The sequence below is a fragment of the Protopterus annectens genome, chromosome 9.part0, assembly GCF_019279795.1.
Source record: "Protopterus annectens isolate FY-2018-M chromosome 9.part0, PAN1.0, whole genome shotgun sequence".
Classification (NCBI taxonomy): Eukaryota; Metazoa; Chordata; order Ceratodontiformes; family Protopteridae; genus Protopterus; species Protopterus annectens.
The window spans coordinates 639,624,187-639,650,720 of NC_056743.1; the positions used below are offsets into that span (position 1 = coordinate 639,624,187).

General features: G+C 43.1%; 1 protein-coding gene across 3 annotated transcripts in view; it reads right to left on the minus strand.

Moving 5' to 3' along the window:
* Positions 1 to 26,534, minus strand: part of EHMT2 (euchromatic histone lysine methyltransferase 2) — a 1,701,692-nt gene that overhangs the window by 896,240 nt on the left and 778,918 nt on the right. For 2 of the 3 annotated variants that reach the window (XM_044083219.1, XM_044083217.1), the window contains 2 exons: positions 18,470 to 18,583; positions 17,564 to 17,709 (listed from right to left, as the gene is read on the minus strand). In XM_044083219.1, the coding sequence (XP_043939154.1) occupies positions 17,564 to 17,709; positions 18,470 to 18,583 (260 nt within the window). The remainder of the gene's footprint in view (positions 1 to 17,563; positions 17,710 to 18,469; positions 18,584 to 26,534) is intronic. The other variant, XM_044083218.1, reaches the window with a different exon arrangement.

Sequence of the window (26,534 nt, forward strand, 5' to 3'; positions counted from 1 at the left end):
TTGTATTCAAGCTTGCACCCAGAAATGTTATCTTTTGAGAGGGTACCAGTTGTGATTTATTTTCATTTATTGTGTACCCTAGGCCTGTTAGAAGCCTTTTCACAAATGCCAGGTGTTGAAGAAGAATGTCCTTGTTCTCTGCTTGAATGAGACTGTCTTCTAAGTAAGGATATATTTGTATACTTCTTTGTCTGCAAAATGCAATTACTGGTGCCAAGCACTTTGTAAAGACCCTGGGCGCAGTAGATAAGCCAAAGGGCAGTGCAGAGAATTGGTAAGGCATTAAGCCAGCCTTGAATCCGAGGCATCTTCTGCACGATTGTCTTATTGGGACATGCAGGTATGCTTCTTTAAGGTCTAATGTCACCAGCCAAGCATTCTTGCCCAGCATGGGCAGAAGCTGCTGTAAAGTCAGCATTTTGAATTTTGGAATGTCCAGGTATGTGTTCAAAATCGATAAATCCAGTATTGGCCACCAGGCCTCGTCCTTTCTGGGTATCAAGAACAGTCGAGTAAAATCCTTGTCCTTTTTCCTGTTCTGGTACTGGCTGAATGGCCCCCATATCCATGAGGGACGTAACCTGTTTTTGTGCCTCTGCCCATTGATTTTTTGGCAGATCTGGCCAACCGTTTGCCACTGGCAGAGTGTGGAAATGTAATCTGTATCCCTGTGATATTATGTTTAGTACCCACTTATCCTGGGGTGATTAAATGCCAATTTCGATCAAAAAGTGCTAACTTTCCCCTAAGGGTGCTGCCAAAAGATAAGTGCTTGGTGTAGGTAGAGGGAAGTCATTGGGATTGTTTTCTGTAGGGTTACGCTTCATCTCTTCCAGATTTGGAGGTAGAAGTGCCCCATTGCTTTGACCTATATGAATCTTGCGCCTGGTATCTGGAACCCTTAGGGCGTCTGGATTTGCCCCTTTGAGCTCTGTCTGACACAGGAAAGGACTAATTTTTTGTAGGCCAGTGTCTACTGAATCTGTAGGCCAGTGTCTACTGAATCTAGGTGGCTGCACTTGTAAGAAGTCTTTAACAGTTTGCATAGACTTAGTATTGTCTTCCATTTTCTTTAAAACCTCTTCTGCCTTAATACCAAACACAGAATCATGCTGTAAAGGTGCACCTAGCAATTTAGCTTTAACATGATCAGGCAAATTCTGTTCCATTAACCAGGCATGCCTCCTAAACACAGATCCAGTAACTACGGCCCTGAAGGAGGCCTCTAAGGAGTCAAAACCACACTGTAAAGTATGCTTTCCAACCTGTTTAGCTGCATGCAATAATTCCTGCAATTCTTTATTTACTGCACATTCTGAAATTAACATAATTTTCTGTTTCAGCAATCCCATGACTTGTCGTTGGTACTTAAGCATATGAAATTGACAGTTTAAGGCCCTGATTGCCAAGGTTGCAGATGCATAAACCTTTTTTCCCCATCTGTCCAGTGCCCTTGAATCTCTGTCAGAGGGGGTAGGATTTTTTGCTGTTGAGGCCTTAACTCCCTTTGGACCCTGTGAAATAGTTTCAGGATCAGCAGCAGGGTTTCTAAATAAAAATTTATGTGAGTCAGGGACCCTGTAATATCTGTCATGCTTACTGGGAGCCAGAGGTAAGGAGTCAGGAGTCAAGCTTGACTCCGAAAACACATCATCCACAATGTCTAAAACAGGGGGAATGGCTAAAGGCCTGTGCTGAGGGAGAAGGAAATCCATGAGCCTCTTTTTTTATTCTGAGAAGTCTTGACTCTCCCAGTGAAAATGCTCCCTCAAAGTATGCAAGGTTTCTCCAAATTAATAATCCTCAGGAGGAGATGCAGATGGTATAGACTCCTCTGCATCAGAATCCTCATAAGAAGGTATAAATAATTCCTGATCAGAATTGGAATCGGAAGAAATAGAAACCTGATCTGAAGTTTCATAATCAGTGTATTGCCTAGGCCTCTTATCTGGAGGGGGATGGGTACCCCTGATCAAGGTAATGAGGTCTTCAGCTATTTTGATCATCTGTTTTTTAGGCAAAGAGGCCTGTGCACGTGGCTCATGCGTCGTTTTTTTAGTTTTAGAAGTTGCTTTTCTCTTTGGTTTTGCAGCTGTCGTCGGTTTGATATACAAATGTTGCGGTCTGAATACACCCTTGCTCAGCAGCTCTGGACCCATCTGAGGGAGATACATCTGTCGGTCCAATACCTTGAGTATCTTGCGGCATGCCGGACTCCATGTGGGTGTTGGTAGAGGCCTGCGACTCGAAGGTAGCGGGTATCAGGGGCTGCGAAGGTGCCTCACTGAGTGCCGGCGACTGGCTTAGAAGCTTAGTTGTCGGTTTTGGATCTCGACTGCCTTTCTCTGTCCTTTTCTTTGTGTTTTTTATGTACTCCGGTAGTCGGACTGCTACCTGACGACATTTCTGGGTAGTTAACTCTGCTTCCAAAATACTGTGATGCAAAAATATACAGACGCTTAATAGTGCGTTGGTTAAATCTAGCACAAAACCGACAGCCAGGCACGTTGTGATCAGGGCCTAGGCAAGGAATACAGTATAAATGGAAGTCTTTATGAGGTATTTGCTTCCCACAAGTAATACAATTATTAACGTTTTCTGACATCGGTAAGGAGCAAGAAAAAAAGTTTCCCCAATGGGGTACTTGGTTTTAGTGAAGACTTCGGTTCTGAAACTCAAACTCGAATATTTCAGTAGTCGGCTGACCGGCATTTGCAAAATGCTTCTGCTTCGGGCACCGCGCAGCAAGAAAGACTAAAGAAAATGGCATCGGCTGCAAATTTTATACCCCTGGTAACCTAACGTCATGGAAGAGAAGACAGCAACCGATGCAGGACCCAAGTCTTTGGAATTCAGGCCGACTGAGAGCAACCTGCCAGCAGATTACCCAAATGTAATGAGTGCAACAGTGAAACACGAAGAACATAAGGCATTGAAGAATTACCGAATAGCTGGGTAACTACAGGAGAGATGGCAAGGGAGACAGCTAGAAAGGTGCTTGGTGTAACATCTGAACAAAGGAAGGAAGACAAGGAGACCTGGTGGTGAAATGAGGAAATACAGGAGAGTATACAGAGGAAGAGGCTGGCTAAGAAGAAGTGGGATTGTCAGAGAGATGAAGAAAGTACACAGGTGTATAAGGAGATAAGGAGCACGGCAAAAAGAGAGGTGGCAAAGGCTAAGGATAAGGCATATGGAGAGTTGTATGAATGGTTGGACACTAAAGAGGGAGAAAAGGACCTGTACCAATTGGCTAGACAGAGGGAACTGGGAAAGATGTGCAACAGGTAAGGGTGATAAAGGCCAGCGAAGAGAGTGTGTTGAACAGATGGAAAGAGTACTTTGAGGGGCTGATAAATGGAGAGAATGAGAGAGAGAGAGAAGGTTGGATGATGTGGGGATAGTGAATCAGGAAGTGAAACAGATTAGCAAGGAGGAATTAAGGACAGCTATGAAGAGGATGAAGAATGGAAAGGCTGTTGGTCCGGATGACATACCAGTGAAAGCATGGAGGTGCTTAGGAGAAATGGCAGTGGAGTTTTTCACCAGATTGTTTAATGAAATCTTGGAAAGTAAGAGGATGCCTGAGGAGTGGAGAAAAAGCGTTTTGGTACCTATTTTTAAGAATAAGGGTGATGTGCAGAGCTGTAGTAACTACAGAGGGATAAAACTGATCAGTCACAGCCTGAAGTTATGGGAAAGAGTAGTGGAAGCTAGGTTAAGAAGGGAGGTGATGATTAGTGATCAGCAGTATGGTTTCATGCGGGGAAAGAGCACTACAGATGCGAGGTTTGCTCTGAGAGTGTTAATGGAGAAATATAGATAAAGTCAGAAAGAGTTACACTGTATCTTTGTGGACATGAAGAAAGCATAAGACAGGGTGCCTAGAGAGGAGTTGTGGTATTGTATGAGGAAGTCGGGTATTGTGTGAGGAAGTCTGGAGTGGCAGAAGTATTTAAGAGTGGTACAGGATATGTACGAGGGTAGTATAACAGTGGTGAGGTCTTCAGTGGGAGTGACAGATGCGTTTAAGGTGGAAGTGGGATTACATCAAGTATCAGCTCTGAGCCCTTTCTTATTTGCAATGGTGATGAACAGGCTGACAGACAAGATCAGACAGGAGGCCCCCATGGACTATGATGTTTGCAGATGACATTGTGATCTGTAGTGAGAGTAGGGACCAGGTTGAGGAGACCCTGGAGAGGTGGAGCTATGCTCTAAAGAGGAGAGGAATGAAGGTCAATAGGACTAAGACTGAATATATGTGTGTGAATGAGATGGAGGATAGAGGAATGGTGAGCATGCAGGGAGTAGAGTTGGGGAAGATGGATGAGTTTAAGTATTTGGGATCAACAGTTCAGAGTAATGGTGAGTGTGGAAGAGAGGTGAAGAAGAGAGTACAGGCAGGGTGGAATGGGTCGAGAAGTGTATCAGGAGTGATTTGTGACAGATGGGTACCAGTAAGATTGAAAGGAAAGGTCTACAAGAGGGTATTGAGACTAGCTATATTGTATGGGCTGGAGACGGTGGCCTCGACAAAAAGGCAGGAGTAAGAGCTGAAAGTGGCAGAGTTAAAGAGGTTAAGATTTGCACTGGGTGTGACAAGGATGGACAAGATTAGGAATCAGTATATTAGATGGTCAGCTCAGGTTGGACGGGTTGAAGACAAAGTCAAGAGAGGTGAGATTGAGTTGGTTTGGACATGTGCTGAGGAGGGATGCTGGCTATATTTGGAAAAGGATGATAAGGATGGAGCTGCCAGGTAAGAGGAAAAGAGAAAGGCCTGAGATGAGGTTTATGGATGAGAGAGGGCATGCAGGTGGTTGCTGTGACACAGCAAGATGCAGAGGACAGGAAGAAATGGAAACAGATGATCCGCTGTGGCAACCCCCAACGGGAATAGCTGAAAGAGAAGAAGAAAATCAGTGTACTAAATGAGGGTCCCAAGGTGAGAGGCAGTGCGAAGGTTGTTTGTGAAAATATTGAAGAGTAGAAGTCCAAGGATGGAGCCTTGGGGGACTCCAGTAAGGTTCTGGAGAAAGGGTGAGAGTTTGTTGGACAATTTCACTGCTTGTTTACGCTCCTTGAGGTAGCTCTGAAACCATTTTACGGTGTTATGCAAGAAGCCTAGGTTAGAAAGTGTGTTCAAAAGTAAGGGCTGAGAGACTGTGTCAAAGGCCTTGGGGAGATCAAGGAATACTGAAGCTGTATAGCATCATCCTGCATCTCTGGCCTTGTTCACGGTGTCCGTAAAAGATAATAGGGCTGTAGCTGTGCTGTGGCTAGGTCGGAAGCCATGTTGGGTTTTGGTTAAAATATTGTTTTGCAATAGATATTGCATTACCTGCTGATGGATACCTCTCTCTCGAGAATTTTGGACATGGGTGACAAGATGGATATTTTATTTATTATTTTTATTTTACATTTGTTAACCGGGGGTGTCTGTCTGAGCCGAAAAGGCCCTTTTTCAGCAGAGGACCGGGGAGAAAAGCTCCACAAAGAAAAATTACAGATACATTTAGTTAGACATGATCAGTCTACACAAATTACAAAAGACATGTTTTTACAGTGGTATGTGGCACATCAACAGTTACAGTGGAGAGAACAAACAAAATAATATTAATTTAAAAATAAAGGTAATTAATAGATTTGTGGTATACGGCTGAAATTTGGAACATAGGTAGAATACATACATAGTACACAGGTACAAAACATACATTGTAGATTGGCCAGTGTTTGTGAGTAAGATAGAAAACTATTATCAAGTACTCTAGTATGTACACCTTATCCACTTTCACTAGCCTGGGGAGCAATCATGGCACTGCCAACTTTGCTTGAGATGTTGCCTGATGAGGTCTTTAAATGAGGCTTTGGATGATGTATTTTGAATGCTAATGAGTTCCATTTTTTAGCCACTGAACTACTACATAGCGCATCTCCAAAGCTATTGTAGCTGTTGATGACTTCTAGTAGTAGTTTGCTTGATGATCTAAGAGACCTTTTGGCTGAGTGTATAGGACGGAAATAGGATGGATCAAGCCTCCTTTGTGGATGGGGGTGATGTGAGTTTGTTTCCATACGGTTGCTACTTCTGATTCGGATAAAGACCTATTTCTGAGGATACTGTCTGGGTAGGCAACTGAGTTAGCAGCCAGTTCGAAGTAGTATGGGGGGAGATTATCAGCTGAAGTTGAGCAGGGTTTTAGTTTTTGTATCAGTTTATTAATGGTGTCAGTGATTAAAAAGATTATCAGTTTAACTTCAGACAAGGTAACAAAATCCTAGATGTGTGAAGAAGTTATAACTTCATACCAGTAACTGGGCAACTACATTTACAAGAATGCAAACGTTTCAAACAATATCAAAACAAAACCCCCATTTTCTTGGTATTTACAGTTGCAAGAATAATCAACAAAACAAATAAAAATCTGTTATACAGACACACTGTCACTAGTCTGGGTTTAGGCTCATTATTTACCATTTGGCCAATTGCTACCATACTTATTAGTGTAAAAAAATGGGTAGTAACTAATACAAAGAACTACAAAATGAGCATGTCTAGCAGACATTAAAGCAGGGTGAAAGAAAGTCAGTTGTGCACACTTACCATAAATGTAGATGTGTATTCACTGTTGCAGTCATTACATTTGGGTTATCTGCTTGCAGTAGCCCTCAGTCGGCCTGATTATCAAAGTCTTGGGTCCTGCGTCGGTTGCTGTCTCATCTTCCATGATGTCAGGTAGTCAGGGCTATAAAGCATGCAGCCGACACCATTACATCAGTTTTTGTTGCACAAGATGTCAGGTGCCCCCCTAATGGGAAGCAATTAAATATATAAATATATATACAAGGTTACACATCCAACAAAAAACAAAAAAAAAAATACACCAAAAGCTTTTAAACATAGTAAAGGAGTGTAAATGTATAGCCAAAAGAAGTCAGGCGGCTGGAGGGAAGGTAACCAGGACTGCAACAGTGAATACACTCGAACATCTACACTTATAGTAAGTGTACACAACTGTACTATGTTCTTCGTGTTTCATTGTTGTAGTCATTACATTTGGGTAGATTCCCAAAGCTAAGGATGGGAGGAAGCATTTAGATAGCATTAGGACCAGCTATAAGGCCCTGCAAGACTGCAGTTGCAAAGCCAGCTCTGGATATAGAGAAAATTGGTAAATGGTAATGCTTGGTGAAAATATGTACAGAACTCCAGGTAGCAGCTTCTAGGATGTCCTTGGTAGGTACACCTCTGAGAAAGGCTGTAGAGGTAGCTGCAGCCCTGGTTGAATGGGGTCTAATCCCCTGTGGGATAGGTTTTCCATGGTGCTTATAGCAGAAATGAATGCAATGGCCTATCCACTTAGAAATGGTTTGCTTTGAAATAGCCTTCCCCTCGGCCCCTACAGCAAAATGACACCAGCAGTTGTTCAGATTTCCTTCGAGATTTTAGTCCTGCCCAAGTAAAATCTAAGTTGTCTGTGCACATCTAAGGAGTGCAGTATCCTTTCCCCTTTGTTCTGTGGATTAGAAAAGAAGGTTGGCAAATGAATGGACTGATTAAGAGCCACACTGGATAACAACTTGGGCATGGAGGAGGGATTGGTCCTGAGGGACATCCTGGCCACATGAAATATGATGAAAGGCTCCACTGCCATAAGGGCCTGTAGGTCAGATACCCTTCTTGCTGAAGTAATTGCTAAAAGGGAGGCTGTTTTACAAGAAAGAAATTTTAACTCTGCACTTGCAGCTGGCTCAACAGGAGGAAGAGTGAGTTTTTCCAATACAATGTTAAGGTCCCAGGCTGGAGAAGGGGCTCTCCTGGGTGGTCTTAAGTTTTTGGCCCCTCTGAGGAACTGCTTGAGCAGTGGATGAGAGAAGATGGGTGGTTCTGTGTTGTAATGAGCTGAAATGGCTGAGGCGTGAATTTTAATGGAGGAAAAAGAAAGGCCCTTGTGAAGCATCTCAGTTAAGTATTGGAGAATCTGAGGTAAATTGGGCACTGCTGTGCCCATCCCTTGAGTTTGGTTCCAGGCACAGACTCTTCCATTTTCCAGCATAAGATTTTCTAGTACTAGGCCTCCTTGCCTCCAAAATGACATCCAACACTTGTTTACTGAGGGATGGTAACGGAGAGATTAGGTAATTAGAAAGGCTGCCAGGTTCAGGGTTTGAAGCCGAGGTTGCAGAATCTGGTTCTCCTGCTGAGACAGCAGGGTAGGGGTATGAGGCAAGTGCCATGGAGCCAGCAGTGACAAAATGCGCAAGAGGGGTTACCAGTGTTGGCATGGCCAGTCTGGTGCAATCAGCATCGTCCTTGGTTTGTCCTGTTTGATCTTTAGTAGTACTTTGGAGAAGAGAGGCAGAGGAGGAAAGGCATAAACTGACAGATTTTTCCAGCTGAAGGACAGAGCATCCACTTTCCAAGCTTGTTTGTGGGGAGTTCTTGTGCAGAATTTGTCCAATTGGTAGTTCTGGGGGGAGGCAAACAGGTCTATATCTGGGCTCTCCATTTGTTTGTCAACATGCTGAAAATCTTTGGTTCCAGTTTCCACTCATGTGGGTCCATGAGATTTCTGCTGAGTTCATCTGCCAGTGTATTTAGTTTTCCTGGCAGGAATTGAGCCTGTAGATGGACTTGGTAGCTCAAGGCTGTGTTCCACAGAGCCGTGGCTAGTCTGCAGAGGGGGTAAGAATGAGTACCCTCCCTGCTTGTTTATGTACCACATAACAGTGGTGTTGTCAGTCCTTACCATTAATTGTCCATGAAGAATGTGGTCCTTGAAGGCTGTCAGAGCATTCTGTACAGCTAACATTTCTTTTTGATTGATATGCAGGTGCATTTGACTTGGGTTCCATTTGCCCTGAATGCACTTCCCTGCCAGGTGAGCCCCCATGCATAGTCTGATGTGTCTATTGTTAGGGTTTGGGCGGCAGGGGGTAGAGTGAATAGTAATCCCTTGTTTTGGTGGCAGGCCTCTGCCCACCAAAGGAACTCTAACTGTAGGCAAGATACAATAGGGATCATTGCTTCTAGATCCTGAGAATGTTGACACCATAGGCTTTTTAGATACCATTGTAGTTCATCATATGCAGTCTTGCATATGAAATTAGAAGAATGCAGGAGGCCATGAAAGTACAGTTTTGTACCTACCATAAATGTAGATGTCCGATAGGTATGCATCTGCAGTCATAACATATGGGTTGTCCTGCCTCAGGCAGCCCCTCGGTCGGCCGGATTCCAAAGTCTGGGTCTGGCCTCGGCCGATGTCGCACTTTCCCCGACGTCAGAGTGTCTGGGGTATAAAAGCATCAGCCGACGCCATCTTCCTCAGTTTTTCTTGCCCCAGATGCCAGGTGCCCTCTATGAAGGCTAAATTTGGATAAAATGCCAAAAAATTCCAAACATAATGCAAAAATATATACATATATATGTATCTATATACAAACAAATACACCATAACAGATTCCCCCAGCTAGCTAATGAAGGGATAAACACCCTAGGAATACCACAGAGGGGAAGGAGGGAGGGTAAACCTGACTGCAGATGCATACCTATCGGACATCTACATTTATGGTAGGTACAAAACTGTACTATGTCCTTCAAGGATGCATCTGCAGTCATAACATATGGGTAGAATACCATAGCCAATCTGGGGGTGGAGGTACTAAGAAAATGATGGTGTAGTTAAGAGACCCTGCAGGACTGCTGTTGCAAAACCTGCTCTGGATATGGAGTATAAGAGTAAATTGTAATGCTTGGCAAAAGTATGCACGGAGCTCCATGTAGCAGCTTCTAAAATGTCCTTGGTAGCCACCCCTCTTAGGAAGGCTGTAGTGGTGGCTGTGGCTCTCGTGGAATAAGGCCTAATATTCACAGGAACAGTCTTTCCATGAAAGGAGTAGCAAAAGCGAATGCAATTTCCTATCCATTTTGAGATTGTCTGTTTGGAAATTGCTTTTCCTTGTGTCCCAGCAGCATAAGCTACAAACAGTTGGTCAGTCTTTATGTAACTTTTAGTTCTGTCCAAATAGTAGCGTAATTGTCTGTGGATATCCAGAGTGTGTAGAAGTTTCTCCCCTTTATTTTGTGGATTTGGGAAGAATGTAGGCAAATGAATTGCTTGGTTCAAGGATACTCTAGATACCACCTTTGGCATAAAAGTTGGGTTGGTTCTTAATGAAACTCTGTCCTGATGAATAATAAGAAATGGCTGCACTGCCATTAAAGCTTGTAACTCAGATACTCTTCTTGCTGAAGTTATGGCCAGAAGGAATGCAGTTTTCCAGGATAGAAACTGTGGATCTGCCGATGCTGCTGGTTCAAATGGAGGAAGTTAGTTTTTCCAGTAAAAGTTGAGGTCCCAAGTAGGTAAAGGTGGTCTCCTTGGAGGATTGATGTTTTTGATTCCTCTGAGAAATTGTCTTAAGAGAGGATGCGAGTAGACAGGAGGATTTACATTGTATTCTGCTGAAATTGCTGAGGCATGTATTTTAATGGAAGAATAAGACAGGCCATTGTGGAACAATTCTGCTAAGTATTCCAGTATATGTGACATGTTCATCACTGTCACATCAAGGCCTTTTGTTGTGTTCCAAATGAGAAATCTTTTCCATTTTGCTGAGTATGCCTTCCTTGTGGAAGGGCAGCGAGCTTCCATAATAATGTCCTTTACCCTCTGGGATAAGCTGTCCTGGGAAGGAGTCATGGTATTCTCCAGGCAGTTAGCTGCAAGGTCTTTAGGTTGGGATGCAGGATCTTGTAATTGTTCTGCATCAGAAGAAGAGGCCATAATGGGAGAGGCCACGGCTTCGTCTGTGACAAGCTCTTCAACAGTGGGTACCAATGCTGCCTTGGCCAGTCTGGAGCTATCAGGATCACTTTTGGCTGTTCTGCTCTGATCTTCAGTAAAACCTTGGACATTAATGGGATTGGTGGGAAAGCATAGACTTTTCGGGCTTTCCAGCTGAAAGAGAGAGAGTCCACCTTCCATGCTTGTGGATGGTATGTCCTGGTGCAAAAAATTTTCAGTTGATGATTGTGGGGTGAGGCGAACAGATCTATCTCGGGCCTTCCCCAGGTCTGTGTTATGAGTAAGAAGATGTCTGGGTGCAGCATCTATTCGTGTGCATCCATGGTAGTTCTGCTTAAGCTGTCTGCCAGTGTATTGTCTTTCCCTGGCACGAACTGGGCCTGTAGTTGTATATTGTGTTTCAAACAAAGATCCCATAGATTCATAGCCAGTCTGCATAGAGGGTAGGAGTGCGTGCCTCCTTGCTTGTTTATGTACCACATAACTGTGGTGTTGTCTGTCCTTATTAGCAGGTGGCCTTGTTGAAGGAAAGGTTTGAAAGCCTCGATTGCATGTATCACTGCGAGCATTTCCTTTTGGTTTATGTGCATTTGCAGCTGCCCTTGAGACCATAGTCCTTGGATACATTTGTCCTCCATGTGTGCTCCCCAACCTCGGTCTGAAGCGTCTGTGGTGATGGTTTGGTTTGCTTTTGGTTTGACGGGCAACCCTCTGTTGGTCTGTCAGGCTTGAGCCCACCACAGGAAATCCTTCTGAAGGCAAGGTATGATTGGAATCAGAGTTTCTAAGCTGTGACTGTGCTGAGTCCATACACTCCTCAGGTACCATTGCAATCTTCTCATATGCAGCCTGGCTTGTGGAATTATTATTATGCAGGATGCCATGAAACCCAGGGCCTGCAGGATTTTCCTTGCAGTTAGCTGAGTTTGTCTTGTCAGATTCTTGAAGTAATCTGGAAGTTGTTTCTGCTTTTCTTCTGTGAGAAAGGCCATTTGGGTGGTTGTATCTAGATCTGCACCCAAAAAGGTTATCCTTTGGGATGGTACAAGTCTTGATTTTTGGATGTTGACTGTGTATCCCAAGGCCTGTAATAGCTGGATGGCATAGTCCAAGTCCTTTAACAAATATGTCTTGCTGTCCGCTTGTATCAGGCAGATTTGAATCCCCTGAAGTCTGCAGTGTGCAATTACTGATGCCAGGCATTTCGTGAATACTCTGGGCGCAGTAGATAAGCCAAAGGGCAATGCTGAGAATTGATAATGTCTGATCCTGCAAGAAATCTGAGGTGTCTTCTGCAACTTTGTGGAATGGGGACATGCAGGTATGCCTCCTTGAGATCTAGAGTCACCAGCCAAGACTCCTTGCCCAGCATGGGAAAAAGCTGCTGTAGGGTCAGCATCTTGAATTTCGGCACAATGAGGTAAGTGTTCAGTGCGGACAGATCGAGAATAGGCCTCCATTGATTTTCTTTCCTTGGAACAAGGAATAGCCTTGAATAAAAACCTTGGCCTTGTTCTGACAGAGGAACCTTCTCTATGGCTTTAATTTGTAGTAATTTGGTGATTTGCTTCAAAGCCTCCGCCCTCTGATTTGGTGGCAGGTCTGGCATTCCTTTTCTTTTTGGCAATGTGTGGAAATGGAACCTGTAGCCTTTGTCTATTATTTGCAGTGTCCATGAGTCCCTTGTAATGTAATGCCAATTTTCTGAAAATAAAGAAAGCTTTCTGCCCAATGGTGCTTCTAATTGAGCCCTGGTTGGCGGAGTCAAAAATAAGTCATTGTGTTTGTCCTGGTGTAGCAGATGTTGTTGCTGTTCCTGCACTACCTCTCTGGTTTGGTGGCTGCCACTGACGGCCTCTGTAGTGGCCTCTAGCTTGCCCTCTACCTCTGGTACGCCTGTTCCTGTCTCTCTGTGATCTTTCTGAGTCCGGAAAGGACCAATTCTTAGTAGGCCAATTTCTGCTGAATCTCGGTGGTTGTACCTGCAGAAAGTCCTTGACTGTTTGCACAGATTTTGCCTTTTCTTCAAACTTCTTTAAGACCTCCTGGGCCGTGGAACCAAATAATTTTTGTTTTTCCATTGGAGCATCCAGGAGCTTAGCTTTAACATGGTCCGGTAGAGATTGTTCCTTCAACCAGGCATGCATTCGTATAACTGCCCCTGTCATTGCTGACCTACATGAAGCTTCCAGTGCATCATAACCGCATCATAACCACATTGCAAAAAATGGCTGCTAACCTGCTGTGAGTTATGTACCAAATCCTGAAGTGATTAAGGTCAAGGGGCTCAGAGGAGGAAAGTTTCTTATACAATTCATCTAACAAATACTCTTGGTACTGAATCATATGGAATTGACAATTCAATGCCCTCATAGAAAGTTGCAGAAGTATAAACTTTCTTTCCCCATCGCTCTAAAGCTCTAGATTCCCTTTCAGAAGGTAAAGGATTTTTAGCAGTGGCAGCTGCCACCCCTTTTGGGCCCTGTGAAATGGTTTCTGGGTCTGCAGTGTGGGCCTTGTACAGGTGAAAATGAGAATCCGGGACCATGTAGTACCTATCAGGTTTGGCAGGAGCTGGAGGGAGAGAATCAGGGGCTGTACTAGCATCAGAGTACACATCATCAATAACATTCAAAACAGGAGGTATAGCCAAAGGCCTATGCTGAGGTAAATGCAAAAAGGTCCTTAATCTTTTTCTGGAATCAGAAAATTCCTGGCCCTGCCATTGGAAATGTTCTCTCATAGAATGCAGTGTCTCACCAAAAGAAAACTCTTCAGGAGGGAGGCCAAGGAATAGATTCTTCAGCATCAGAATCCTCGTAGGCTGAATAAGCCTCCTGCTGGTGCTCTGACAACACAGATTCATCCGTAGACTCATCTGAAGAGTGGGGGTCAGAGGGCTCAACCCTGGGCCTTTTGTCTGGAGGTGGGAGAGAGCCCCTGTCCGGGTGAGGTTGAGAACCTCTAATTAAGGAGATAAGATCCTCTGCTAGGCTGAGAATTTGAGTGCTGGTAGAAGGCCTCTAAGAGGTAGACTTGGGAGGCAAAGCTTTGGCAAGTTTGGCAGCTTTAGCCCTAGAGAAGGCCTTAATGGACATGGATGCAGGGGGTCTGGCTGCACCACGTGCAGGGGTGGACTTGTCTAAAGGAATGGTGTCTGACATTTCCTGGACACCGGTTTCCGAAGGTATGGGTATATTTGAATATTTCCTTGCCTGCAAAATGCAATGACTGGAGCTAGGCACTTTGTGAATACCCCAGGCGCAGCAGATAAGCGAAAGGGCAGTGCAGAAAAATGTTTTGAAGCGTAGGTATCTTCTGCAAGATTCCGTGATTGGGATGTGCAGGTAAGCTTCCTTTAAATCCAGTGTTGCCAACCAGGCATCCTTGCCTAGCGTAGGAAACAATTGGTGAAGAGTTAGAATCTTGAATTTTACAATCACCAAAAAAGTGTGTAGGATAGAGAGATCCAGGATTGGACGCTAGGAGTCGTCTTTTCTGGGCACCAGAAAAAATCTTGAGTAGAAACCTTGCCCCCTTTCCTCTTCTGGGACAGTTTGAATAGCCCGTATACTCAGAGAGAGAACTTGCTTTTGAGCCTCTGCCCACTGATTTAGGGGTATAACTGGACAACCGTTTTGGGTTGTTAAAGTGCAGGAGTGGAATCTGAATCCCTGGGAAACTATATTTAAAACCCTTTTGTCCGGGGTAATGAGTTCCCAGTTTTTTGCCTGCAGAGCAATCTTTACCCCTACAGGAGCAGTCAGTTGAGAAGGGCTTGGAAGTTTTAAGGTTAAATCATTGAGACAGTTTACCATAAGGGGGAGAGGTCTTACTACTCCCTGCTTTAGAAGTGGGAGCCCCCACTGCTTAGTCCTGTGAGTATCTTGGGACCGAAGCATGAGAGTTCTGCTGGGTCTGGGTTTGGACTGAGAAGGCCTGGAAGAGGAGGGAAAGGACCAATTCTTAGAGGGTCAATGCCTACTACATCTTGGAGGCTGCACTTGCAGGAAATCTTTAACTGTTTGCATGGACTTAGCCTTTTCCTCCATCTTTTTAAGTACTTCTGCTTTGTTGCCAAACAGGTGGTCCTGGTTTAAGGGAACATCCAACAATTTAGCTTTAACATGATCTGGCAAACACTCTCCTTAAGCCAAGCATGCCTTCTAAGTACAAACCCAGTAACAGCAGCTCTCCAAGATGCCTCTAGTGAATCAAAACAACACTGGAAAGTAGGTTTTCCAACTTTTTCAGCAGAATGCATTAAATTCTGTAAATCCTTAATTTCAGCAGTCAGGAATCAACATAATTTTCTGTACAAGCAATCCAATAATGAGCTGCTGATACTTCAACATATGAAGCTGGCAAATTAAGGCCCTAATGGCTAAGGTTGCCGAAGTGTAATACCTTCTTACCCCATCTATCCAGCGCCCTGGAATCTTTATCACAGGGGCTCGGATTTTTGGCAGTAGTAGCCTTTATGTCCTTGGGTCCCTGTGAAATGGTCTCAAGATCCACAGTAGGATTTCTAAAAAGGAACTTGCGAGAGTCAGGAACTCTGTAATATCTATCCAGATTTCTGGGAGCAGGAGGTAAGGAGTCAGGGGCCAAACTAGACTCCATGAAGGCATCAACAATGTCCAGTACAGGGGGGATAGCTGGCCTGTGTTGGGGCAGGAGTAAAAAAAATCCCTAAGCCTCTTTTTAGAATCAAAGTAATCCTGGCTTTCCCAGTGGAAATGCTCCCTAAGAGTATGCAAGGTTTCACCAAAAGAGAAATCCTCTGTAAGAGAAGCAGACGGAATGGAGTCCTCTGCATCAGAATCCTCATAGGCAGAAAAGGGAAAATCCTGGTGATCAGAAGAAACAGAAATTTCAGAATCCTAATCAGAAGAATCATAGCCAAATTCAGTCCTAGGTCTCTTAGAGGGGGAAGGTTGACTTCCCCTGATTAAAGTAATAAGGTCTTCAGCCATTCTTATCAGTTGTTTTTTAGGCATAGAGGCCTGACCATGAGGGTCTGGGCATCAGTTTTCTTGGCATGGATCGAATTTTAGGCCTTGAAGAAGATGGCATCGGTTTAATATGCAAGTCAGTAGGCCTGAATACACCCTCAGATGCCGGTGCCTGCACAGCGGCTCCGGACACATCCAAGGTAGAGACATCCGCAAGTCCCACAGTTGAAAGGGTCTCAGTAGAGGCCTGCGAATCTGAAGTAGTAGGTATCAGGGGCTGCGAAAGCACCTCACTGAGTACCAGCGAACTGGCAACTAGCTTAGGAGAAGCATCGTCAGCAGCTTTGGACCTAGGCGGCCTGTCTCTGTCTTTATCTTTGCATTTTTTCAGAATGTCGGTAGTCGGGTGGCTTAGCGAAGCCATATTTGGATAATTGAACAGAGTACCGAAATATTTAGAAGCGTAAATATAAAGACGTCGAATAGTTTGTGGTTTAAATAAGGCACAAAACCGACAGCAAGGTACGTCGTTCGTCAGGGCCTAGGCAAGGAATACAGTATGAATGAAAATCTAAATAAGGTATTTGCTTTCCACAAGAAATACTATTATTGACCTTTACTGACATCGGTTAAGAGCATGAAAAAGATTCCCCAATGGGGTACTTAGCTTTAGTGAAGACTTCGGTTCTGAAACTCAAAAATAAAGATTTCAGGAGTCGGCCGACTGGCACTTGCGACCTGCTTCTGCTTTGGGCACCGCAAGGCAAGAAAGACTGATAAAATGGCGTCAGCTGCATGCTTTATACCCCTGACTACCTGATGTCATGAAAGATGAGACAGCAACCGACGCAGGATCCAAGACTGTGTTAATCAGGCCGACTGTGGGCTACTGCAAGCTGATAACCCAAATGTGATGACTGCAACAGTGAAAGACGAAGAACATCAAAAAAATCATAAACAGACAGAATTTTGTGCCCTCACTCATCTGATGACTAGAAAATTCTTGAAGGTGTGAATGGTGCCAAATGTATTAAGAAGCGAAGTCTAAACCCTAGATCCCCTTACCTCTTGCATTTATTCCCCTCAAACTGGCTTTCCCTAGAAAAATAACTCTACAAAATGTTCCTTGTAATGGTGCTCCTTCTAATGGACTTCAAACACTCAAGGTGACAAGCAGCAAGAAAAGTCTCAAGCTGTCATGCGTCTGTCACTAAGAAAACAGTGACTGCCTTGGCAAACTTAAAGACACCATGCAAAGGTATCCGGTAGAATCAGCACAGTCCATACCAATAATGATGCTGCTTCAGTACCTGTGAAACACATTGGCACTCAAATGAGCTCAGAAGATTTAAAACTTTTTTTCTTTTACTAGCAGACACACGGACTTTTCCCACAATGACTTAAGTTGAGGATATGACAGTGCAAGTAACAGAAAATCAGAACACTCTGTGAATGCATATGTTATAAACCCTTGTACAGAATTGCCAGTATGGATGTGACTCCATAAGCACAGCTGCCAACAGTGAGTTGTAAACAAAGAATGCCTCTGCAGTTGGACTCTTGGGGTAAAAGTCGTGGATTCTACTCTACTTTAAAGAACACTGGCAGTAAACAAAACCTGCAGTTCTTACTGATATGTGCTGAATTTATACTTCTCACTACATCAAAAATGGACAGCAACAATAGAAACTAGAAGTTAAACTTCTAATAATCCAAGCAATCAGATCAGGAAATGCAACGACAAAAAACAAATTTCATATAAGATTTGTTGCTCTAACTGCCCCTCGCACTTACCTCTCCATCAATGCTCTCGGTTGCCATGCATTTGTTGTTTGCTAGCTCGCTGATTCGATCAATCTTGGGTGCTTCCATTCTACAGCTGCACAGTGGTACTTCCTCAAAGCGATCAGTCTCCATGGAACTAGCATCATTCGATATCCCTACAAACATCAATACTTTTAAAAATATTTTCAATTTTTCCATTTCAAGTTAGTCTCCCATTTCATGAGCTGTTTTCCGTTTCAATCCCCATCTTCTTACCACTATTAACTACTTTAACACAATGGTGTGTTACCAAGAAAGCAACACTCCACAAATGCAAGTCAAACAAGAGGTAGTCAAGTATGCAGCTGTCAATAGTTATTCATGTGCAGGAAACAGCAAATCATGCAAGTCACCTTCCAAACTTCAGTTATAAAAAAAAAAACTACAATCTCCTATGCTTGGGACTGAAATTCCAAGCCTTCAGCCCACTCCTACTTCCATCCAAAAGCAGCATTCGCCCCTTCATAGGAATGGCATTAATGCTTACATACTGCAGTAACCAGACAATGCGTCTGTACATCTGGAAGACTATGAATCCCACAATCTCCAAATGAGAATTCTGTGATCTTGTACAAGTTAACATGTTCCCAAACTGCTACTCAACACAACTCAAAAAGAGTCTTCTTGTAAAAGCAGTGCAGCTTGCCTAGATAACAAGTAATACATAGGATATTAAAAAAACAAGGTAGGACTCAAAAATAAAAGGCAAAAAGATAACACACTCAAGCACCATCCCCAGCTGTCAGACAAATGCTTTCTACTACCAGTGGAAACATCCCATGACAGAACTCCTGACAAAAAACTCTGTCTACAGAGATGTGCTGAACCTCCTTCTACCCTGCTCAGGGTAAGTTACACAGTGGTCATGCACCTTACCTGCATTATTAGGTGACAGGTTCTCTTCACCCGGCAGCTCGAGCGACCCCAAAGGCACTTCTGTGTATTCACTGTGCATCTGATTTGTAGAACCTCCACTCATATTTACAGCCTCTATAATTATAACCACAAAATGCTACATTAATTTATAACAGAGGGGATACAATTTAAGAACTGTCTCCATAATATTGGATTCCTCTTGTACCAATAATTTTGGATTCAGCCCTTGTTTCTGGCATCCCAACTGAAAGTACCCCATTGCTAACCGCAGTTTAAAATTTTTAACTGGAAGAAACCCAACACACACATGTCGTGCGTTTCCACTGGTAATCTGGGAGCTTTAGTCAGGGCAAGTGACTTTATCAGAGTCTCACAGTATGAAAGTAGAAACTGAGGGAATGAAACTCTGGTCTACAGTTCAGTAAAAGTGGAATACAAAAAAGTAGACTTGTGCGAGTACACTTGCCATGATACTAGATGTCTAAATAGAAGGATTACTGCTGCAGTTGTACTCATTATGTAATGGAATTAGCCAAAAATGGATGCCTGCCCTCCTGATCTGTCCTTCAGAGCTTCTGGGTGCACTCAAAGCACAGTACAGCTAAAAGGCACAGAAGCCTATCCCATTTTCAGTTTTACTGTTTGCCAACACAATCACAATCAAGTGTACCTAGGATGAAGGCGGCAGCAGCAGCCTCTGATTCTCAAAACAGCTAGCCCTGGAAGTACATGAGGAGGTCACTCCATGACCTTGGTCAAGTAAAAGGCTGGAACGCTAGGGCCATGCTGAGAACCCAGAAAGGGGGATCAACAGGTATCAACTGACTACTAACATCTTCCATCTAGTAAAGGAAGAAATGTGAGAGGGAGGGAAGGGAAAATGAAGTGAGAGAAAAACAGACAAAACTAAACAGGCCTACGTTCCCTTCCTTGCAAAAAAGAACAGATGACCCTTTCAAGTTCCCCTTCCCACTTTTGTGCTAAAAAAACAAGTAACTTCCAAACAGAAAGACGAAAGAAGCTTACACTACCAGTAGTGATCCTTCTGTTTTTACATATACTGTTACAATGGGTGTACTTTATAAGGGTTTATATCATAACATCGAAGTAGTAAAATGTCAAATGTTATAATATCGAACACATAACAGCGAACTCTGAAAATAGCGAAGCTGCAGAACATCGAATTCTTTCCTAGGGAAAGAATTTGGTGGGCTGTTTCTGCTGCTTCGCTACTTTCTCCACTGTGGTGCGAAGGTTACGGACTGGGTTAAGGTAAGTGTGTGAACGGACCGGGTTAAGGCGAGTGTTGGAATGGGATAGTCAGGGACCTTAGGGTTAGGGAGCGGGTAAGGTGAGTGTGCAATAGTTAGGGGCCTTTGGGTTAGGGAGCAGGTAAGGTGAGTGTGTGATAGATACGGACCTTAGGGTTAGGGTTTGGGCTTGGGTGAAGGTAAGTGGATAGATAGCAGTGTATGTACAAGTTTAGTGTAGGGTTAGATGTAAAATTTGAAGTGTATATGTGTGGATTACTTTTTCTTTGGTGCGCTTGTGTTGTGTGAGTTTTTCTTGGAACAGCAAATTTTTTCCCTGGGAAAAAATTTGCTGTTCTGAGCTTTCAGTTATATCACATTTCGACATTCCAAGAGCTTATGGTGTTCGATATTTTGGGATTTTGATTGTGTGACATACACCCCTTTATAAGGATAATTGCTGGAGTAGTACTGATTATCTATGGGAACAATAATGATGTAGTTTCTTATTCAAAAAGGGTGGGGGAGTTTAGTCAAGGTATTCCCCGCAGATCATCAATGACAAAAGCCTACCCCTGCTCTTATACCAATGACCAAATAGTAAAGTATAGAAAAAGGTAAACAACATTCCAAAATGTTCTCTCACAAACACTCTGGGATAAGATACTCAAAAAGAGGCTCCTGCCATATGCAATGCCCTAGCAGAGTGAGCCCTCAGATGCCCATGAACAGTTTTTCTGCAATTCAAACTTCAACTCAATTAGCTGGATGTTAGTTTTTTTTGGACAAAGACCTGCCCTGCTTGCCTATCGTGAAAGATACAAAGACTTGATCATATTGCCCAAAATTCATTATTCTTTAAACATAGCAACTAAATAAATTATACAGAACCATCAAATGCAATATCCTTTCCCCCTTCATTTGGGAACTGTGACACAAGGGCAGCTGTGCAACTTGATTTAATGCCAACTTAGCATCTTCAGCATGAATGACAGATTAGTTGTTAAGGTCTTCCACATTCTTATGAAACAACAGTGACAGACTTCTGCACGTAACTGCATGCAGTTCAAAGACTCTTCTGGCAAATGTCATGTTCTCAAGAACAGTTTTCCAAGATCAATAACTTAAGGGCAACTGTGGTAATGGGTGTGAAAAAGAGTAAAGTTTAGCTTTTTCACCACAAAGATGAATGCCTGGGCAGGTAGCACAGGCTTATTTGGGGATATGACCTACAAAACTTTTCAACAACTGATTAACTGTACAGTAGATCACAAATGAAGGGGGTATAAAGGCAGACAGGCTGCAACAGCTGAAAGGTGCACTTTAACAGATGCAAAGTATCCCACAGTCATACTAGATTAACTGTGCAGGAACTTACCATAATAGCAGATGCCCAAGTAGATCACTACAGTACACTCCTTACTACTGGGACTTTGCCATTTGGTGTTCCTGACGTCCTGTTTGACTTTTAAATCCCATGATCCTTCACCCTTGACAAAGCATACACCCTGCTCCTGGAATGTCCATTCAAGAAGTATAAAGCAGGTGCCTGCCAAAATCACCTCAAAGCTTTCCTGCCCAAGAAATAAGGGCAATTGCCCTAGGCATGTACATACAGAGGTAGCCAAGTAGATACAAACATAGAGAACTACTCGAGACATAAAAGGAGAAAATATAAGAGAAAGTGGTGTAAAAGAAGCACATTTGCCCACTAGCCTGACCTGAGCAAACCCTTACTTGTAAAAATGGGGGAAGGACTGAAAGTATTGATACCCTGCCCCAGTTAAGATGTTCATAAGAACAAACAGTACAGGGGAAGTCAGCAATGACAGTATTACAACAGTAATATTCAAGCATAAATTCCTACACAACTGTACCGTGTTCTTTGTTTAAAACACTTTGGCAGTTTTTACCACTGGGACAATTCCAAGAGTTCCAGGAAGGTAGTTTGGTGGCAACAGTGCAGCAAGCATTGTAAGATAAATGTAGCAAAATCTGCTCTAGCCTGTAATGCTTTGAAAAGTTGTGAACCAAAGTCGATGTGACTTTTTCCATAATGTCTTTTGAGTACTAACTCTACATACAAAAGCCACCACAGTAATAGTAATAGTAGGAAAAGGAGTAGTACTACCCCAGAACTCAAAGCCTTGTCTGGGCCTAGAAAACTTTTGCCCTGAGAGGCAAAACAAAACTGAATACAGTTTGCTTGTAAACAGACTCACCCCATTTTCTTTTTGGCAAATGAGATAAGTGGCTAAGTTTTCCTAACATCTCTGGTTCTGTGCAGGTAAAATGAATGCTGCCTGGGTATAACCAGGTTATATAACATTTTTTCTCCCTAGTTTTGAGATTATGGTCTGGATGAAGGAAAATTCTGTCACTACTTCAGGCCTCATTTACAGGCTTCATTTTCAGACTCATCCTAACTCTAAGAAAAAACAAGAATGGCTCTTTGTCCATCAGGACTTGCAATCCACATACCTGCCTACAATACTTTTTTCAGATTAAGTACTTAATACAGAATTATACTTTTGGCTCAAGGGGGCTGTAAGAACTTTTCAAGTTCCACGATGGAGCAGACCTTTTCCTGGGCATTCTTACATGCAAAATTCCTTTCAGAAACTCTCAGTCTCATGTTTGCTGGAGACCCTATGATAGACGTGCTGAAATGACCAAGCAGCAATGGTTAAGACTATAATATTCAGGATGGCCATGGGCTCCTGCACAGCAAGAAGACCCAATAATTAATACTGCAACGCTGACTACAACGAAGAACAAATACTTGTTAGTCTGAGTAACTTTATAAAGTTTGCCTTTTGGGGAACTAAATGTTGAAAATGAAGATTACAGGCAGCATTAACTATATCCTCCAAGGCTGGCATAACAGGAGGCATGGGAGTGAAACGAGGTGCATCTGATTGCAACATATCACAACATCTTCTCAGTTCAAGAGGAACATCCACTTGTTTCCAAACTACACCCAAGTCATCCTGGCTATTGTCTGAAAAAAGGAAAATTCCTCAAAAAAGGTAAGAAGGACCATGTTTCTGCAAAATCAGAGAACTTGGCTTGGGAATCTGCAGAAGCAACTCTCTGTCAGAATCCTCTCACAAACTCCTTCAGATAAGGATTCCTGAACACCAGGATTAACAGCCTATAATACCTGACAGCCTAAGATAAGAAAAGAAAATCATCTTTTTAACAGAGACCATGTCTCCAGATCCTCTTTGCAGTCAAACCCTTAGCTGAGGACAAACTCTGAGAAGGCATTTTCTTGCCCCACCATGAGGTCTCATTCCCTGGTTAAACTGTGAAGCATCTCCCAGAGCTTCTCCCTCGCCCACAGAAGATGGTCAGATCAGACAATGGAACAACCAGTGAAGATGTGGCTGATGCCCGGTTCATGGTGACTAAAAGGAATACATCAGAAGATGTTGGAGATGTGAGCGAGTCATCTGAGGAATGACAAATGGCCACTACAGTTTCATCCACTATCAGCTGAGACATTGAATGAGCCAGAGGTGTCAGCAAGGGCTCTTTGGTGAGTTGCTTTTTCTTCTTTCTAGGTACAGCTGGAGATAAAACAGCAGATGCAGGGTAATCATCCACGCTATAACAGAGGCCATCTCAAAGCTGGTAAGCACTGCTGGAATAAATTGGTCGAGAAAGCTGTCAAAAAGTATTCGGAAGCAGTAACCACACTTAAATGCACAGTCCCCTATTCAAAGCAATGCACAAGCAGCACACTAAATTCCTATAAGAAACCCTTCAATCAGTGACAAAAAAACAAGTATGCTGTCACGAAGTGTACTCAAGCACTGGCATACCCTGTAATGACTCCTGCCCATTCAAAACACTTCCCCACACTAAACTTTCTTAATAATGAGGTTTACACAAGCAGTCCCTATGCACACAAAAAGCCCCCAGATTTATATTCATTAAGAAACCCAAAATAAGAAATATTTGTGTTTTTTTAAAGGGCAACAAATCTTTGTGGAAGGACTCCCCCACAGGGACTTGCCTGCCAGAAACATAGCCAGATGCCAGCTACTGTTACTGTGAAGCCTTTGAACTGCTTCTTAAGGCAGCAAGTACTGAAGAAAGCTTCAATTTGACTGCTGATTTCCCTCCACAGGTTTGTTAAATCAGCAGTCACAGTGAAGGCGTGGGAGGGAGCCAGAGTTTTTTTAAAGCTGGCTGTTTGTTCTGTCCTGGGCAGTACACAACCCATACGGCTCATTACTGCAGAAGTGAGAATTATAAACATCAAGGAGATTTAAAGGGATACTTTACAGCTACATAGTTAAGTCTCATATACATAACACAAGCAAAAAGTTATGAATTAAAGGGAAGGGATGATGAAACTGGAAATAAGGATAGACTATTTCGAATGCAAGTCCTCAGAGAAATCTTCACTACATATATAGCAAACACTGGACGTAAGATGGGAGAGAGAGAACTGGCTGAGAACATTTTCTGGAATTATGAACTGGCAGTTCTTAAAAATTCCTTATAGAGTACTTTATCAGAAATGTTGAGGAGTAAATGAACTAACAAAGTGTTATTTCGGATCTAAGCCTTTCACAGCTTTCATGTCAACAGAAAGAGGGAGGCTAACTCCTTGAAAAGGTAAACACTAAGGAAAAATACACACACACGGACAGACGGATGTACACACACACACACACACACACACACACACACACACACACACACACACACACACACACACACACCCCCGGACGTACACACACACACACCCCGTCCCCTCAGCAACAAAAACATATAATAAGAGGAATGAAGGGAGGGAGTGGCTACTGCAGCAGTGATTACTGGACATCTAATGTTATGGCAAGTTTACTTACACAACTGTTAATATGTTCATCAATGGGATCACTGCTGCAGTAGCTTAGCTTTATGGGTGTATTACCCACAGCTTAGACTGACTAGGAGAAGGAAAGATGAGGGTTCATGAACCCCTGGAGAATGTTCTAGCAAAGCCATGCAAAATAATCTTGTTTGTTCTACTTTGTAAAATGATGCACAGAAGACCATGTTGCTGCTTCTACAATCAAACCTGGTCCAAAGATGCCAAAGTACTAGCAGAACAAGTCTTGACCCTGCCTGGAATTGTCTTATTGTAGTGGATATAACAAAAGGAAGGGAATAGCATGAGACAACTAGTGACACAGGTGGTCCTTTTTTCTTACCTTCACAAGAAAAGAACTGATCGGAATCTGTGTACATCCAAGGTATTTGGAAAGGAAAACTGCAGATGGGTAGCTAAAAGTAAACTAGGATAACACTTTAGGCATAAACACTTTAGGCATTAATGAGGGATTAGTTCAAGGAAACCTAGCTTTACGGAAAACTGGAAAAGTACAGTTGTGTACCTACCATTAATGTAGATGTTCGAGTGTATTCACTGTTGCAGTCATTACACTTGAGTTATCCTGCTGGCAGGCGACCCGTAGTTGGACCGAGTTCCAAAGTCTTGGTCCGGCGTCGGTTGCTGTTGCCTCTTCCCTGACGTAAGTGTGCCAGGGATATAAAAGTTGCAACCGACGCCATTTTCTTCAGTTTTTCTTGCCCCAGATGTCAGGTGCCCCTAGATTGGAAGGCTGAAAAGATAAAAATATGCCAAAAAACATGCATATATTACTATAAACATTTCATTCATCTACAAGCAAATACACCACATAGGTTGTATAGAGTTGAGAAGTACAGAAAAGTCCCAGCAAAGAAAGAGGGATGGTAGGTGGGTAACATGGACTGCAACAGTGAATACACTCGAACATCTACATTTATGGTAGGTACACAACTGTACTATGTTCATCGTGTTTCAATGTTGCAGTCATTACACTTGGGTAGAATCCCAAAGCTGAGGTTGGGTGGCTGGGTCTAAATTGGATTGGGAGAGGCTACCAGGCCCTGCAGCACTGCAGTGGCAAAGCCTGGTCTGGATTTGGAGTAGAGAGGTAAGAGGTAGTGCTTGGTGAAAGTGTGCACTGAGCTCCAGGCTGCAGCTTCTAAAATGTCTTTGGTTGGTACTCCTATGAGAAAAGCTGCTGAAGTGGCTGCTGCTCTGGTAGAATGAGGCCTAATGCCCTTAGGCACTGATTTGCCATGCTGTGCATAACAGAAGCGGATGCAATGTCCTATCCATTTTGAAACTGTCTGCTTTGTAATAGGCTTTCCTTGTGATCCTGCAGCATAGGCTACAAACAGTTGTTCAGTTTTTCTGAAGGCTTTTGTTTTGTCCAAGTAAAATCGTAGCTGTCTGTGTATATCCAAAGCGTGCAGAAGTCTCTCCCCTTTATTCTGGGGATTTGGGTAGAAGGTAGGTAAATGAATGGTTTGGTTCAAGGCCACATTGGAGACCACTTTTGGCATGAATGTTGGGTTTGTCCGAAGAGAAACCCTGTCCTGATGGAAAATGATGAAAGGTTCCACAGCCATTAATGCCTGTAACTCTGAAACTCTTCTTGCTGAAGTAATTGCTAGGAGCAGAGCAGTTTTCCATGATAAATATTTTAGATCAGCTGTGCTGGCTGGTTCAAAAGGAGGCAGTGTGAGTTTTTCTAAAACAAAGTTGAGATCTCAAGTTGGTACTGGTGCTCTCCTTGGAGGTCTTATATTTTTTGCCCCTCTGAGATACTGTCGTAGTAGAGGATGTGAAAAAATAGGAGGGTCCATATTGTAATGAGCTGAAATGGCAGAGGCATGGATTTTAATTGATGAGAAAGATAGGCCTTTGTCTAGTATCTCAGTTAGGTATTGTAAAATCTGAGGTATATTAGGAACAAGTGGTTCGA